This window comes from Pristiophorus japonicus, chromosome 13 (assembly GCF_044704955.1).
Source record: "Pristiophorus japonicus isolate sPriJap1 chromosome 13, sPriJap1.hap1, whole genome shotgun sequence".
NCBI lineage: Eukaryota > Metazoa > Chordata > Chondrichthyes > Pristiophoridae > Pristiophorus > Pristiophorus japonicus.
The window spans coordinates 50,666,965-50,685,184 of record NC_091989.1 but is presented as its reverse complement, the minus strand read 5'-3'; the positions used below and the strand labels follow the sequence as shown (position 1 = coordinate 50,685,184).

At 45.6% G+C, this 18,220-nt stretch overlaps 1 protein-coding gene across 12 annotated transcripts in view; it reads right to left on the bottom strand.

Annotated features, from left to right (window-relative positions):
* Nucleotides 1-18,220, bottom strand: part of anks1b (ankyrin repeat and sterile alpha motif domain containing 1B) — a 965,528-nt gene that overhangs the window by 173,190 nt on the left and 774,118 nt on the right. For all 12 annotated transcript variants that reach the window (XM_070897439.1, XM_070897440.1, XM_070897444.1 and 9 more), the window contains one exon: nucleotides 281-449. In XM_070897439.1, coding sequence (XP_070753540.1) covers nucleotides 281-449 — 169 coding nt within the window. The remainder of the gene's footprint in view (nucleotides 1-280; nucleotides 450-18,220) is intronic.

Genomic DNA, 18,220 nt, shown 5'->3' with positions numbered 1-18,220 from the left:
TATGTTTTCCTTTTCATACTCCATAGTGCATTTTAAACTGGCTAGCTCTTTGAGTTTTGCAGATCCTTATTGTGCAGTTACGATTTATCAACCACTTTATCAAGCTGTTAAAAGATTGTACCATATATTTTTGAATTTGCTGACAAAAGTGAAACTGTGGTTCACTATAAAACATGTAGGAGAAGCAAATATATTAACCAACAATGACGTGCAGTTATATAGCGCCTTTAAAGCAGATAAACATAAAATCTATAATCTATAATCTTAAGCATTGTCTTACCTATTAGATCACTGCCCTCCATCGATCCAATGGAATAGTTGGCGGGGCTAATAGGAGGTGTGGTATTAACACTGGCATAGCCTGCAGATGAACTGACCTCTGACTGATCATACACATGACTTGGCCTGTATACCTCTTGCGAGGAAATCAGTGAAGTTCGCTGCTTAGGCTGAAACAAAAAAAAGTTAAAACTGTCAGTACAAGGTCTTCAAACATTTTTCATTACATTTTCTTTTTTATTTAATGAATCTGTGGAGAAATCTGATTGTCAGGCGAGAGACCCCAAACAATACTCTGCAGAACTGTTACTCTTTCTACATTTTTGAGGGGATTTACCCTCCAATGAGAGCACACAGTTTTTATTATTTACCACAGATCCCCAGCAGTCAGGAGATGAGGTGAGGCACCCTCTGAATGCTAGCCTTGGTTGTTTTGCAGGAAGCACAACAGTGGCCTGGTGAAGGTTCCCCCAAGTAGTCTCCTCTCTTTCCCATGTATAGACACCTGGCCTGCCTACTGTAAGAATAAAAGTGTTGATGAATGATTAAAATTGATTCTGTGTATGTAGAAATGTTAAAAGTGTAGATTATATGGAAAGGCCTGTTTGTGTTGAAACAAAATGAAAGCCCACAGGTTGCCAGCATGGGCTGAGTTTTGAAAGAAACAAAATGGAAGCCCACAGAGCTGCCGCATGGGTTTTGTATATTGGAAAGTCATTTAAACTAATCAAGAGATGGCTGAGCCAGGCCAGACAGCCACATGTGTGAGAAGAGCCAATAAGGAACTGCCCTGGAACCAAGATCCAATCCTGAGGCTTTCGGAGGGACAATGGCTTTTGAGAGGTATAAAGAATTCAGCCAAAGACTCTTCTCCCCCTCCTGAACCAGCCAGCCAAAGGGAAGTAATGTATATCACTCTTTATTATAACCTCATTGTATCTGTTGTAACTAACGTGGATTTGCATGTGTGTGTGTTTTTTTAATAAACTGTTCCAATTGTTTTAGAAGAATTGTCTCAGTCAAATTTAATGCCAGAGATTTAGAAATCTTACACTACACCAATGTAGCCGAGATTAGGAACGAAATGAGAATGGGCAAAATGAACTTGTGTCTCTACTCTCTACGGCGCTGCGTGTTAGCTCGCTTAACATGCCGCACCACCACTATATTCGGCACTTTTGCCTAAACTAATTCAGATTTGTGTAATATTTTAGAAAGCAGCGTGTATTAATTCAACCATTATTTTTGTTACATTATCTAGCTGGTTTGGACATGATTTTTTTTGTTGCAGAGCTGCCGTAGGGATTTTGTAATTGAAACAACTAGTTCATTCTCTGCTTATTAAATGTCAAATTATAATGCAAATGATTCTCCATCAATTTCTCCATTTAAAAATGTTTAATCCTCACAAATATGTAAATGGCGCTGCAATATTGAAATATAGAGGTAGCAAACGGTACTAACTGACATGCTCACCACGAATGCCTGAATTACACTGCTAGCGATTAACTGTCAAAGCAAATAAAGAATAAATCAGAGGAGGAGGCAGAAAAGTCCTTGAACCGAGTTCAAGCAGCAGTGAAGTACAATTCCTTTTGGTTGGATTACTATACAAAATGTAACAATTCACAAAAGATTCGAAGCCTCAGAGGTGTGTTTGGAAAATTGGTTAATTCAAAAGGAAGAATTGAAAAAAATAATTAACACTAGACATTTTCTTTCGGTTTTCATTATGGTTGGAAAGAACATTCAAAGAATTGGGAGAAATACACATTGTAATTATAGCTCTTCCTGCAATCCCCCTGTAATTTCTCAACAATGCGTAACCTTTATGGTGTGAACATATGGCCATTAAATTTAACTAGCTGGACTAGCGCCAGACCATAGCGAGCAAGGTCTGCGACTAGCTGATAGTCGTCCAGCAGGCATCACCTGTTGCTAAGCAAATGATGCCTCTTTAAATTTGCCATTGTTATTATACGTATGACAAATCAACAACAACAACAACAACAACTTGTGTTTATAGAGTGCCTTTAGCATAGTGAAACATTCCCAGGGCATTTCACAGGAGTATTATGAAAAACAATTTGATGCTGGACCACATAAGTAGAAATTAGGGCAGGTGACCAAAAGCTTGGTCAAAGAGGTAGGTTTTAAGGAGCGTCTTGAAGGAGGAAAGCGGTAGAGAGGTGGAGAGTTTTAGGCAGGGAATTCCAGAGATTAAGGCCTAGGCAACAGAAGGCACGGCCACCAGTGGTTGGGCGATTATAATCAGGGATGCTCAAGAGGGCAGAATTAGAGTAGCTCAGACATCGCGGGGGCTGGAGGAGATTACAGGGATAGGGAGGGGCGAGGCCATGGAGGGATTTGAAAACAAGGACAAGAATTTTGAAATTGAGGCATTGCTTAACTGGGAACCAATTAACCAGCGAGCACAGGGGTGATGGGTGAGCAGGAATTAGTGCGAGTTAGGACATGGGCAGTCGAGTTTTGGATCACCACTAGTTTACATAAGGTAGAATGTGGGAGGCCAGCCAGGAGTGCAGTGGAATAGTCAAGTCGAGAGGTAACAAAGGAATGGATGAGGGTTTCAGCAGCGGATGAGCTGAGGCGGGGGCAGAGACGGGCAATGTTATGGAGGTGGAAATAGGCGGCTTTAGTTATGCTGCGGAAATGTGGTCAAAAACTAATTTCAGGATCAAATATGATACCAAGGCTGCGAACAGTTTGCTTCAGCCTCAGACAGAAGTTGGGGAGATGGATGGAGTCAGTGGCTAGGGAACTAAGTTTGTGGCAGGGACCGAAAACAATGGCTTCGGTCTTCCCAATATTCAATTGGAGAACATTTCTGCTTATCCAGAAAATTGATGTCGAACAAGCAGTCTGACAATTTAGAGACCGTGGAGGAGCCGAGAGAAGTGGTGGTGAGGTAGAGCTGGGTGTCTTCAGCGTACATGTGGAAACTGACGCTGTATTTTCAGATGATGAAGCCAAGGGGCAACTTTTAGATGAGAAATAGGAAGGGACCAAGGATAGATCCTTGGGGAACAGCTGAGGTAACGATGCGGGGGTGGGAAGAAAAGCTGTTGCAGATGATTCTCTGGTTACGATTAGATAGATAAGAGTGGAACCAGGCAAGTGCAGTCCCACCCAGCTGGACGATGGTGGAGAGGCGTTGGAGAAAGATAGAGTGGTCAACTGTGTCAAAGAATCAGTAAAATGCCAATCAGGGTATATGTTGTGGGGTAAAAACAGAGAATGCTGGAAATCTCAGCGGGTCAGGCAGCGTCTGTGGAGAGAAAAACAGAATTAACGTTTCGGGTCGACGACCCTTCGTCAGAACTGTCGAATGTTCGAAAAAAGCACATTCTTAAACACTGAAGGGGGAGGGGGCGAAAGAACAAAAGGGAAGGTCTGTGATAGGGTGGAAGGCAGGAGAGATTAGAGAGACAAAATGGATGATGGGTCAAATTGAAATGGAAATGATAGAGGTTAGAAAAAGATTAATCTGGATAGGGTGTGAATGACATAGTAATGACCAGCTGTCATTATAGACAGAACAAAAAAAGGGCAGAAAGAAGAAAATAAACATGATGGTGGTGGGGAAAAGGAAAGGGAGCCAAAGTTGGCCAAAGGTTATGCTCTGAAATTGTTAAACACGATGTTGAGTCCAGAGGCTGTAAAGTGCCTAAACAAAGATGAGGTGCTGTTCCTCGAGCTTGCATTGAGCTTCATTGGAAGAGTGGAGGAATCCGAGAATGGAGATTTCAGAGTGGGAGTGGAGTGGAGAATTAAAGTGACAGGTGACCGGAAGCTCAGGGTCACACTTGTGGACTGAACGGAGGTGTTCTGCAAAGTGGTCGCCCAATCTACGCTTGGTCTCCCCAATGTAGAGACCACCACATTGTGAGCAGCGAATACAGTATACTAAATTGAAAGTAGTACAAATAAATCGCTGTTTCATCTAGAAGGAGTATTTGGGGCCCTGGATAGTGGGAAGGGAGGACGTAAAAGGGCAGGTGTTGCATCTCATGCGCTTGCACGGAAAGGTATCATGGGATGTGGAGCAGGTGCTGGGGGTGACTGCAGAATGGACCAGGGTGTCGCAGAGGGAGCGATCCCTTTGGAATGCTGAAAGGAGAGGGGCGAGGAAGATGAGATTGGTGGTGGGATCATGCTGGAGTTGGCAGAAATGGCGGAGGATGATCCTTTAAATGTGGAGGCTGGTGGGGTGAAAGGTGAGGACAAGGGGAACCCTGTCATGGTTCTGAGAGGGAAGGGAAGGGGTTAGAGCAGAGGTGCGGGAAATAGAACGGACACAGTCGAGGGCCATGTTAAGCACGGCGGAGGGGAATCCTTGGTTGAGGAAAAAGGAAGACATGTCAGAGGCACTAGTGTGAAAGGCGGTGTCATCAGAGCAGATGCGACGGAGACGGAGAAACTGGGAGATTGGAATGGAGTCCTTACAGGATGTGGGGTGGGAGGAAGTGTAGTCCAGGTAGCTGTGGGAGTTAATGGGCTTATAAAGGATACTGGTCGAAAATCTATCCCCAGAAATGGAGGAAGGAAAGTCGAGGAAGGGAAGGGAAGAGTCGGAGATAGACCATGAGAAGATGAGGGAAGGGTGGAAATTGGATGCAAAGTGAATGAAATTTTCAAGTTCAGGGCGAGAACAGGAAGCAGCACCGATCAATGTACCGGAAAAAGAGGTGAGTGAGGGGACCCGAGTAGGACTGGAACAAAGAATGTTCCATATATCCCACGGAAAGGCAGGCATAGTTAGAATCCATGTGGGTTCCCATAGCAACACCTTTAATTTGGAGAAAGTGAGTGGAGTTAAAGGAGACGTTGTTCAATGTGATAACAAGTTTAGCCAGGAGGAGGAGGGTGGTGGTGGATGGGGACTGGATGGGCCTTTGCTCGAGGAAGAAGCGGAGCGCCCTCAGGCCGACCTGGTGGAGGATGGAAGTGTAGAAGGATTGGACAACCATAGTGAAAAAGAGACGGTTGAGGCCAGGAAACTGGAGACTGTAAAAGTGACGGAGGGCGTCGGAGGAGTCACGGACATCGGTGGGAAAGGAATGGACAAGGGGAGAATAAAAGAGTCGAGATAGGAAGAAATAAGTTCTGTGGGGCAAGAACAGGCTGAAATGATGGGTCTATCGGGGCAGTCCTGATGTGGATCTTGGGAAGGAATTAGAAGTAGGCTATGCGAGGTTGGGGAGCTATGAAGTTGGCGGCCGTGGAGGGAAGCTCACCAGAGGAGATGAGGTCTGGGAAATGATGGTTATGTTCAGTGTTGGGGACATGGTCCGGGGGGAGGTAGGAGGAGGTGCCAGAGAGTTGCCGATCAGCCTCTGCAAGGTAAAGGTCAGTTCGCCAAACAACAACAGCGCCACCCTTGTCAGCAGGTTTAATGACCAGGTTGGGGTTGGATCTGAGCGAGCGGGGTACTGCAAGTTCAGAGGGAGGTAGGTGGGAGTGAGTGAGGGGAGCAGAGAAAGTGAGACTGTCTCTCTAATGTCTCCTATCTTCCACCCTATCACAGACCTTCCCTTTTGTTCTTTCTTCCCCTCCACCTTTCAGTGCTTAAGAATGTGCTTGTTTCGAATATTTGGCAGTTCTGACGAAGGGTCATCGACCCGAAACGTTCTTCTCTCCACAGATGCTGCCTGACCTGCTGAGATTTCCAGCATTCTCTGTTTTTATTTCAGATTTCAGCACCTGCAGCATTTTGCTTTTGTATATGTTGTGGGATGATAGTTTATGCAAAATGACCCACTAAGCTGCATGAGTGCCACAGATGGGTGAGTTATGGTGGCAACAGTATGAGTGGGTTATTTTGTGTTCACCATCCACTCTTCTTTGTGTCTACTATTTATATAATATACATATAGGGTCATTTATTTTAATTAACATTTTTAACTTGGTTTCCAGGAATTTTCAACGGGACTTACAGGTGAGTGCCTAAAATCTGGAACCCTTGGGACTGAGGCCGTTCCAGATTCCGGGCTTTCGATTTGCTTTCTGACGTCACGAATCCGGAAACAAGTGAGCCCAGGTTCGGGTATTTCCGGATTTTGCAACGTCAGAAAGGGGGGGGTCCCTGCCGAGGAGCTGTTCGGGCCACCCGGCCCCGTTGAGGTGGTCGTCGAGCAGGCCGGCGTGGAGGCCCCGAGATAAGGGCAGCGGCCCGAGGCGATTACCGGTGAGGCGAGGCCCGAGGTCGGGATGCGGCAGGGCCCGAGGTCAGCAGGATCCGGATTCCGGAACATTTTACGGATTCCAGACGACCCTGCCACCGATCGGCCCAGAGTCCGGATTCCGGAACCTCAATGCTGTACTTGTACTTGGATTTACACAGTCCACAACCATGTCCTGACAGTTTGTGACTGTCATACACAAGAGATTGGTGTGCAAAATTAAAGCACATGGTATTGGGGGTAATGTATTGACGTGGATAGAGAACTGGTTGGCAGACATGAAGCAGAGAGTCAAGATAAATGGGTCCTTTTCAGAATGGCAGGCAGTGACTAGTGGGGTGCCGCAGGGCTCATTGCTGGAACCACAGCTATTTACAATACACATTAATGATTTAGATGAAGGAATTGAGAGTAATATCTCCAAGTTTGCAGATGACACTAAACTGGGAGCTGTGAGGAGGATGCCAAGAGGCTGCAGGGTGACTTGGACAGGTTAGGTGAGTGGGCAAATGTGTGGCAGATGCAGTATAATGTGGATAAATGTGAGGTTATCCACTGTGGTGGCAAAAACACAAAGACAGAATATTGTCTGAATGGCGGCAGATTAGGAAAAGGGGAGGTGCAACGAGACCTGGGTGTCATGGTTCATCAGTCATTGAAGGTTGGCATGCATGTGCAGCTAGCGGTGAAGAAAGCAAATGGCATGATGGGCTTCATAGCGAGGGGATTTGAGTATAGGAGCAGGGAGGTCTTGCTGCAGTTGTACAGGGCCTTGGTGAGGCCTCACCTGGAATATTGTGTTCAGTTTTGGTCTCCTAATCTGAGGAAGGACGTTCTTGCTATTGAGGGAGTGCAGTAAAGGTTCACCAGACTGATTCCCGGCATGGCAGGACTGACATATGAGGAGAGACTGGATCGATTGGGCCTGTATTCACTGGAGTTTAGAAGAATGAGAAGGGATCTCATAGAAACATATAAAATTCTGATGGGACTGGACAGGTTAGATGCAGGAAAAACGTTCCCAATGTTGGAGGAGTCCAGAACCAGGGGTCACAGTCTAAGGATAAGGGGTAAGCCATTTAGGACTGAGATGAGGAGAAACTTCTTCACTCAGAATTCTCTTCCACAGAGAGTTGTTGATGCCAGTTCGTTAGATATATTCAAGAGGGAGTTGAATATGGCCCTTACGGCTAAAGGGATCAAGGAGTATGGAAAGAAAGCAGGAAAGGGTTACTGATGTGAATGATCAGCCATGATCTTATTGAATGGTGGTGCAGGCTCGAAGGGCTGAATGGCCGATTCCTGCACCTATTTTTCTATGTGTCTACATTTCTATATATGTATACTCTGTTTATATACTATGCTGGTACCACTAGAGGGTGCAACTGTGGGAGGCCCAGGCAGGAGCTGCATAAAAGGCTGGTCGCCATGCGGTGAAGGCACTCTGCAGTTACAATAAAGAGACCACGGTCACAGCAGTTCAAGCACAGCACTAGGCTTTGTGGAGTTATTCTACAGATAAGTAGAGACATATTAACTGGCGACGAGTACAGATCACAGACTTACACGCAGAGATGGCTGCCGTTGGTAGTTTAGAAAAGTTTACAGAGGGTGAAGCCTTTACTCGGGTTTCACTGGCCAGGTATCGCTTCTACACACACCGCCGCACCGAGGGCCAGGATTTAGCGGAATATGTCGCAGACCTACGAAGGCTCACGGGAACCGTGCGAATTTGGCGAAATCCTCAACAATGTGTTGCGGGACGTTTTTGCGACGGGACGGGACAAGACGCGGACCATCACCTTAAGCCAGGCGATCACGACCTCAACGTTGAGATTCTCCCAGAATTAAAACTCACTGGCAAGTACTGTGCAGAAAATAACTTTCGATCAAAGAATTAGTCCTACTCAGAGTCCGCCAAGGGGTGTAAATGTGAATCGTTTAACATGCTGGCATTGCGGGGGTAACCGTCGGGTCTGTCTGTGTCGATTCAGACACTATGTGTGCAAAGGCTGCGGCCAAAAGGGCCACCCACAGCGAATGTGCAGAAGAACTGCGACTCAAAACATGGCAGAGGAGTCGGCAGCAGGTTTCCGATCTAGCAAGGATCATAAAGTACAAGCTAGAGAGGCGACTCAGCCCGAGGAAGCAGTGCATGGGGTGCACACCTTCACTATCAAAAGCCCCCCATGATGATGAAAGTCAAGATAAATGGCATCCCTGTTTCCATGGAGTTGGACATGGGGGCGCGTCAGTCACTTATGAGCCAGAAGGCATGAGAGTGGCTGTGGGGCAACAAAAAACAAAGACCCAAGCTGAGCCCAATTCAGACAAAGCTGCATACATACACCAAGGAACTGATCCTAGTTGTCGGCAGTGCGAACGTAAAAGTATCCTATGATGGAGAGATACACGAATTGCCACTGTGGGTTGTACCAGGCGCCGGCCAACTCTGCTTGGCAGAAGCTGGATGGAGAAGATTCGATGGAACTGGGAAGACGTCAAAGCACTATCTTCAGTGGATGATGCTTCCGGTTATCAAGTGCTGAGCAAGTTCCCATCCTTATTTGAACCAGGCATTGGCAACTTCACAGGCGACAAAATGCAAATTCACTTGGTCCCCGAGGCACGGCCTGTTCATCACAAGGCTCGAGCGGTCCCTTACATGATGAGGGAGAAAGTGGAGACCGGATTGGACAGACTTCAACCCGAGGGAATCATATCACCAGTCGAATTGTTCCGGTACTAAAGAGTGATGGCACGGTCAGAATCAGCGGCAACTACAAGGTAACGATCAACCAAGTTTCATTACAGGACCAGTACCCGCTACCCAATGCCGATGATCTCTTTGCGACATTAGCAGGGGGAAAGGTGTTCACCAAGCTGGATCTAACCTCCGCTTACATGACCCAGGAGCTGGCTGAGTAATCGAAAAAATTAACGTGCATTAACACACACAAGGGACTGCTTTTGTATCACAGGTGCCCGTTCTTGATCCGTTTGGCTGCAGCCATCTTCCAAAGGAACATGGAGAGTCTGTTGAAAACGGTTCCACGCACCGTTGTATTTCAGGATGACATCCTAATCACTGGTTGCAACACGACCGAACACCTGCACAACCTGAAAGAGGTTTTAAGTCAACTAAACAGAGTCAGACTCTGGCTGAAATGATACAATTGTGTCTTCCTGATGCCAGAGGTAGAATTCCTGGGGAGGAAGATTGCGGCAGACGGCATCAGACCCACGGACTCGAAGATAGAGGCCATCAAGAATGCAGCTAGACCACGAAATGTAACGGAGCTGCGCTCGTTCCTGGGACTCCTCAACTATTTTGGTAACTTTCTTCCAGGGTTGAGCACCTTGCTCGAACCGTTGCACAAGTTGCTACGCAAGGGAAATGACTGTGTTTGGGGTCAAAATCATGAGGCCGCCTTCAAAAAGGCCAGAAACTTGCTGTGTTTGAACAAGTTGCTTGTACTGTATGACCCAAGTAAACGTCTAGTTTTAGCATGTGACACGTCGACGTACGGTGTCGGGTGTGTGTTACAGCAAGCAAATGTAACGGGCAAACTCCAACCGGTTGCATATGCGTCTAGAAGTCTATCCAAGGCCGAAAGAGCCTACAGCATTGGTCGAGAAGGAGGCTTTGGCCTGTGTCTATGGGGTAAAAAAAATGCACCAGTATTTGTTCGGACTCAGGTTCAAGTTAGAAACTGACCACACGCCCCTAATCTCACTGTTTTCGGAAAGCAAAGGCATAAACACCAATGCTTCGTCGCGAATCCAAAGATGGGCACTAACACTGTCGGCCTACGATTATACGATCCGCCACAGGCCAGCCACTGAAAATTGCGCCGATGGCGTCAGCCGGCTACCGTTGCCCACCACCGGGGTGGAAATGGCGCAGCCCGCAGACCTGTGCCTGGTCATGAATGTCTGCAAAAGTGAAGGGTCACCCGTAACGGCCCGCCAAATCAGGACCTGGACCAACCAAGACCCTGTGTTATCTCTTGTAAAAAGTTGCGCCCTCAATGGGGGCTGGTCAGCGGTCCCAAGAGAAATGCAAGACGAGATAAAGCCATTTCACCGTCGTAAAGACGAAATGTCCATCCAATCGGATTGCCTCTTATGGGGTAACTGCGTTGTCTTGCCAAAAAAAGGCAGGGCAACCTTCATACGCGACCTGCACAGTGCCCACCCAGGCATAGTCACGATGAAGGCTATCGCCAGGTCCCACGTCTGGTGGCCCAGCATTGACTCAGACTTGGAGTCGTGCGTGCGCCAGTGTAACACTTACTCACAATTGAGCAATGCCCCAAGGGAGGCTCCACTCAGTCTGTGGTCCTGGCCCTCAAAACCATGGTCCAGGACCCACGTAGATTATGCAGGCCCCTTTCTAGGAAAATTGTTCTTCGTTGTAGTGGACACCTACTCTTAAGTGGATCGAATGTGTAATAATGGCATCCAGCACGTCCACCGCCACCATTGAAAGCCTCAGGGCCACGTTCGCTACCCATGGCTTGCCCGACATTCTGGTCAGCGATAATGCTCCGTGTTTCACCAGTTTGGAATTCAATGAATTCATGACCTGCAATGGCATCAAGCATGCCAGGTCTGCCCCATTCAAGCCCACATCCAACAGCCAAGCGGAGCGGGCAGTCCAAACCATAAAGCAGAGTTTGAAACGTGTCATGGAAGGCTCCTTACAAACCCGCCTATCCCGGGTGCTGATCAATTACAGGACACGACCCCACACGCTTACAGGGGTCCCCCCTGTGGAGTTACTAATGGAACGCGCACTCAAAACCAGGCTCTCCTTAGTCCACCCTGACCTCAACGATCAGGTGGAAACCAGGCGTTGTCGGCATAACATGTACCATGATCGCGCGGCTGTATCACGCGACATCACTGTAAACGACCCGGTATTTGTGCTGAATCACGGTCATGGCCCTAAATGGGTCGCTGACATTGTTTTAGCCAAGGAGGGGAATACAGTGTTTTTTGTCAAACTGCTTAACGGACAAACATGCTGAAAGCATTTGGACCAGACCAAATTGCAATGTACTGGTAACCAGGAACTACCAGGAGAGGACCTTACCTTCAGCCAGCCACCTACCCACATCCAATCAGCCACAGACCTAGCTGCCAACCACGAGAATAATCCCACCATCTCCAACAGTCCATTCAGACCAACAGAGCTGCAAGACAGCAATGGCCCAACCAACTCACCCATGCCAGAAGTGACACTCAGACAATCAACCAGGGAGCGCAGTTTTCCGGATCGCCTCAACCTGTAACTAGCTCGCATCAAAGACTTTGGGGGAGAATGTTGTCATATATGTATACTCTGTGTATATACTATGCTGGTACCACTAGAGGGCGCAACTGTGGGAGGCCCAGGCAGGAGCTGTATAAAAGGCTGGTCACCACGTGGTGAAGGTACTCTGCAGTTACAATAACGAGACCAAGGTCACAGCAGTTCAAGCACAGCACTAGGCCTCATGGAGTTATTCTACAGATAAGTAGAGACATATTAGTGACATCACATCATATGGATACAGTACTGTCAGTTTGAGGCTGGAGTCCAATGTCTGACATCATATGGAAAGTTTTTCAAACATGATTTTATTTTTGTCTTTTTTTAATTGGGAAGTTATATATTTAACGATAACATAAATGAACCATACATGAATTGCTCGATAAACAATTGATTCTGACTGCATTTTACATGTGGTGGGATTGCTACTTGTGTGCTCACATATGAGGACACAAGCTAGTGGAGGGACAAAACACAGTTTTAAACATATTTTTTTTTCTTTGTTCTGGGATGTGGGTGTTGCTGGTAAGACCATCATTTATTGCGCATCCCCAATTGCCCTCGAGAAGATGGTGGTGAGCAGTCTTCCTGAACCGCCTCAGTCTGTGTGATGACTGTACTCCCACAGTGCTGTTAGGGAGTTCGTTCCAGGATTTTGACCCAGCGAAAAGAAGGAATGGCAATATATTTCCAAATCAGGATGGTGTGTAACTTGAAGGGGAACTTGCAGGTGATGGTGTTCCCATGCTCCTGCTGTCCTAGGTGATAGAGGTCATGGGTTTGGGAGGTGCTGCCGAAGAAGCCTTGGAAAGTTGTTGCAGTGCATGTTGCAGATGGTACATACTTCAGCCACAGTGCGTCGGTGGTGGAGGGAGTGAATATTTAAGGTGGTGGACCGGGTGCCGATCAAGTGGGCTGCTTTGTACTGGATGATAGAGTTTCTTGAGTGTTGTTGGAGCTGCACTCATCCAGGCAAGTGGAGAGTATTCCATCATACTCCTGACTTGTGCCTTTTGATGGTGCAAAGGCTTTGGGGAGTCAGGAGGTGAGACACTCACTACAGAATACCCAGCCTCTGACCTGCTCTTGTTGTCACAGTGTTTATGTTCAGTTAAGTTTCTGGTCAATGGTGACCTCCAAGATATTGTTGGTGGGGTTTCGGTTATGGTAATGCTGTTGAATATCAAGGGGAAGTGGTTTGACTCTCGCTTGAAGAAGATGCTCATTGCCTGGCACTTGTGTGGCGTGAATGTTACTTGCCACTTATCAGCCTAATCCTGAATGTCATCCAGGTCTTGCTACATGCGGGCATGGACTGCTTCATTATCTGAGGAGTTGCGACTGGAACTGAACACTGTAATCATCTGTGAACATCCCCACTTCTGACCTTATGATGGAGGGAATGTCATTGATGAAGCAGCTGAAGGTGGTTGGGTCTAGGACACTGCCCTGAGGAACTCCTGCAGCGATGTTCTGGGGTTGAGATGATTGACCTCCAACAACTACAACCATCTTCCTTTGTGCTAGATATGACTCCAGCCAGTGGAGAGTTTTCCCTGATTCCCATTGACTTCAATTTTACTAGGGCTCCTTGATGCCACACTCGGTCAGATACTGCCTTGATATCAAGGGCAGTCATTATCACCTCACCTCTGGAATTCAGTTCTTTTGTCCATGTTTGGACCAAGGCTGTAATGAGCCAAGTTGTCCTGGCGGAACCCAAACTGAGCATTGGTGAGCAGGTTATTGGGTGAGTAACTGCTGCTTGATAGCACTGTTGATAACACCATCACTTTGCTGATGATTGAGAGTAGCCCGATGGGGTGACAATTTTCCGGATTCAATCTGTCCTGCTTTTTGTGGACAGGAAATATCTGGGCAGTTTCCCACATTGTCGGGTAGATGCCAATGTTGAAGCTATACTGGAACAGCTTGGTTAGAGGCGTGGCTAGTTCTGGAGCACAAGTCTTTAGCACGGCAACCGGAATATTGTCGGTGCCCAAAGCCTTTGCTGTATCCAGTGCGTTTTGCCATTTCTTGATATCACGTGGAGTGAATCGAATTGGCTGAAGATTGACTTCTGTGATGGTGGGGATCTCAGGAGGAGGCCGATATGGCTCATCCACTCGGCACTTCTGGCTGAAGATGGTTGCAAACGCTTCAGCCTTGTCATTTGCACTGGCGTGCTGGGCTCTGCCATCATTGAGGATGGGGCTATCCTCCCGTTAGTTGGTTAAAATTGTCCACCACCGCTCACGACTGGATGTGGCAGGACTGCGGAGCTTTGATCTGATCAGTTGATTGTGGGATCGATTAGCTCTGCTTATAGCACACTGCTTCTGCTGTTTAGCATGCATGTAGTCCTGTGTTGCAGCTTCCCCAGTTTTGTACCTCATTTTTAGGTATGCCTGGTGCTGCATATTGTATAAAAGCCTGACTCTTCCTGAATTTAATGAAATTTGAAGTTCAATTTTTATTTATATGGTCCATTTCATCTATCCATTACCAAATTTACAGAATTCCAATAATAAGTGGGAATCACGATTCAGATCTAAGTAAACAGGACAGGGGCATACCCCACCAATTGATGGGATTTTCCACTAATGCTGTTCCATTCTGACTTTGAAGTAGCTGAACCTCTACAGTGATTGCTAAGTTCCTTGGATACATTTATACACTGTCAGAGTGAAGGCAAATGGGAAGAGAATGAAAGCAGGGAGAGACAGAAAAGTACATAGAAACACATAGAACGAGAAGGGGCGATGAGGCAAAGAAGATTTAATGCCATAGCTACATTTTTTCTGCACATGAAAAGTAGTCAGTGCTTTTACATTTTTCAGTGTATCTGTGTATATAAGGAAAATTGCAGAAGAACCAGCGATAGAAGAGAGACAAAGGGGCACTCTCAGGGAAAGTGATCATGATGTGAATACTGTGACCGGACATTACTGTTATTATGTTACAAATAATGAGCTATTAAAGACCTTGATGAAAAAGATTTTCATACACGAGTGTATCATTAACTGATCAAGAATATTAGGGAAAAGGATATCTCTTCCCAAACACACACACACACCCAAAAAACAAGCTATTGGTTTAATTACTGAGAAATAAAAAGCATATAGGAGCAGTGTGTGTATGTTTTCTTCTTTCTTGTCTAACAATCCTGCCTGAGTCCTCTGCTACCTTTGATACCACTGACCACACTATCCTCCTTCAACATCTCTCCTCTACAGTCCTTCACCGTTTGCTCTCTCCAGGCACATGGCTCAATATAGGTGTTATATTGCTGCCGATTGCCTCTCCTCTCTGCTTGCATTGTCACCTCAGGTGTACCCTAGCGATACATCCTGGGAACACCTCCTCTTCGCCATTTATATGCTGCCCCTCACCGACAGTAACCAAAAGATTTAGACTAACTTCCACATGCGACAACCAGCCTCTTTCACTGACTCAATAGTAGCTGTCACATTTTCAAATGGCTTGTCTGATATCAAGACCTCAATGAGCCAAAATTTTCTTCAGCTGAATGTTGGCAAGGCTGAGGCCATCTTTTTCAGCACCCATTATCATCTCTATGCCTCTGACCTTGATTCCATCAAGATCCCTGTCTGCCAGAAAGTGTATAATCTTGGACTTCTGCCCGATCCCCAGCTAAGCTTTGTCCTTCACATCTGCTAGATTACCATTGCCTGCCTCTGACCCTACCTCTCCCCTACTGCTGCTAAAACCTTTGCCTATCACTTTAAGGCTTGATTTCTCTCATTCCCAGCTATTTTGCAACCCCCTACCCCTGCAACTTCATACAATTCTCTGCACTAAGGCCCACACTCCTGTAATCCACATCCTATTCAAGATCCACTGGCTCCCCATGCCCGCTGTTGTTGAGCTCAAAGTTCTGTTCCTTGTTTTCAAATCTTTCCGTGGCTTTGCCCCACCTTAGCCGAGTGACCTTATGTCCCTGCATGAACCCTCCATTCCTCTGACACTGGATTCCGACTTAATTCTCACTCGACTACTGGTGGCCATTCGTTCACCGAATAATTCCTGTCTCTACCCAGTCCTCTCTGTCTTGCTTCTCCTTCCCTGCTTTAAAACAATTCCTCTTCAGCTATGCCTTTCCTTGCACATCCCAGCCTCTTCATTCCCTTCCCCCATTTTCAGTGTTCACAGTAATCCTTTCTTCCTTTCTTTAAGTCACTCAGACATCTTCCTACATACAAGAAATGCAATATAATTGCAAGCTACCATCATACACAACATTTATCAAATCAATAAAATGACCAGCTCAAGGAGCCCCATTTTCAGAATAAAAACAAATGAAAAGAGCCATGCTCAACACAGCTACTGCATGTAGCACCCACAATCGTGGGCATTAGTGCATGCCACGCTACCTATGATTGTACCATTTCACATCTACAGAATTCACAATATATTGCCTCCTAGATCATAGGTTTTGTGTAATAGTACAGATCAAATTATTCAAGTCAAGATAAACTGACAATATAACTAGATATTTCCATTGGTGAAAAGGCTGCACAAAAGCGAAATCCACACAAAGTTTCCTCCTTTTAAGAATATGGATTGTTAAGTTTAATGCACCATTTATGTGACAGTTTGCATAATTTATACATTCAAGTCTTTCAGTACTAAATGTTGTCATTTTTGGACCATGAATGCCAGTCAAGCAGAGGCTGACAAGTTCTGGAAAATTAACCATGTTCCCGCTTTGTTCCAGTATTAAACAGTCTTTCCTCGAAAATGGTCAAGTAGAGTGCAGAGTTTCATCTACATTATCTCAGTTTAACCTCAATGTCAACAGAGCACGCTTCCCACTGATGGTAAAGTTCTGTTTATCATTCCTTGTATTTTACTGGCTCTCCACCTTTCCGATTACGATATTCATCCTAATTAGTGCCAAACCTGAGAAAGATTTTGTTCTGTGAGCCAACGTTCACTGGGACTGCTTGGATTAATTTTGATTAAAGACCATTAAAACTATTGGAACGACAACCGGTTCGATAAGATTCAAACTCAGGACATTTAGGTGAACACAGTTTCAACAGAGTAGAGGAGTTTTTCCAGAAGACTGGACAATATGCTTTTTTTACAAAGTGAAATGGTTGCAATTTTTGGGAGAGGGCAAGAAGATAAGCATTTACATCCTAATTTCACCCTCGCTATTCTCCCTTTTGTAGTTTCACTGGGCTTTGTAGCTGTTAAACGTGAGAAGGCAAACAGGCTGCTCCCCAGCCCGATGCAAGATGTTGTTGTAGTCGTGCCCTGTACCAGCTACAAGGCGATAGATACTTGGGGATATTTTAGTGATGACTCCCGGTTTAATTCTTCATCCTCTCTATGGAGGCACAACAGGCTTTCACTTCCCAGAGCAGCACAACTGAGATCAGGAACTAATTGAAGAATGGGTTTGAACTTATTGTTTGAGGACTCCATGGCTTTATACAGTAGAGCACTCAAACTGAATTTATAAATTACAGTAAAAGAAATCGCTGAACAGTCTCTATTCAGTCGTCTTCTCTAAATACAAATGCGGCATTTTGTTGAACGTTGGAAGGACAGTGTGTTTATAAAGACATATTCTCTGTGGCTGAAATGCTGGGATATTAAGAAAGTGATGGGAAAAGAGTGACAGAAATTTAGTAGTATATTTACAGCAGTGCACATTATATGCAAGATGTTTAATATATTATAGATATTTTATTTATGTTGCTATTAAACATGATTTATAAAGCACAAATCCCAGCAGATTTTTTTGCAGGAAAGAAATGACTCTATTAAAAAAGGCCTCGAGATTTATCAAAGCTTGGATCTGCTGCAAAATTTATAGGTTGTCCTGACTACGCAGAGGCAAATGAGCACAGTAATCTATTGTGCCCAGTATTACAAATTACTACAAATTATCCTTGTGCCTGATATCTGATCCTGCAGTCTTGGACTGCAGTCTTCTATACTGTCACAAAAATTTAATTATTTTTCCAAGTGGTTGTAATAGAGCTTTTTTTTTAAAGCTTTAAAGGTAAACACTGTCTGTGGCAAAACTAGAAACAGTGAGCCCAATAGAAAAATTCTCCATGGTGTTTCCTGCTCTAATTCAGTAGATTGGTGCACACAGTGACAAGCAGTAGTGTATTTTGTGATTGGATTGTTTTTTTTAAACCACAAACTAGGAATTTTCACAGGTACAGGGTATCAGTATCTTATTTTTCTCCTCTACAAGAATGACTTCCACTTGTATAGCCCCTTTTATATAAAGAACATACAAGGGCGCTCCACAGATAGGCATAAAGTAAATGGTGCCAAGCCAGGAAGGAAGAGGCTAGGATGGCGACCAAATTGATGAATTTTGAGAAAGTATTTAAAGGAAAGAAGAGGCAGACAACTTTCAAGAGTGTGGAACCCA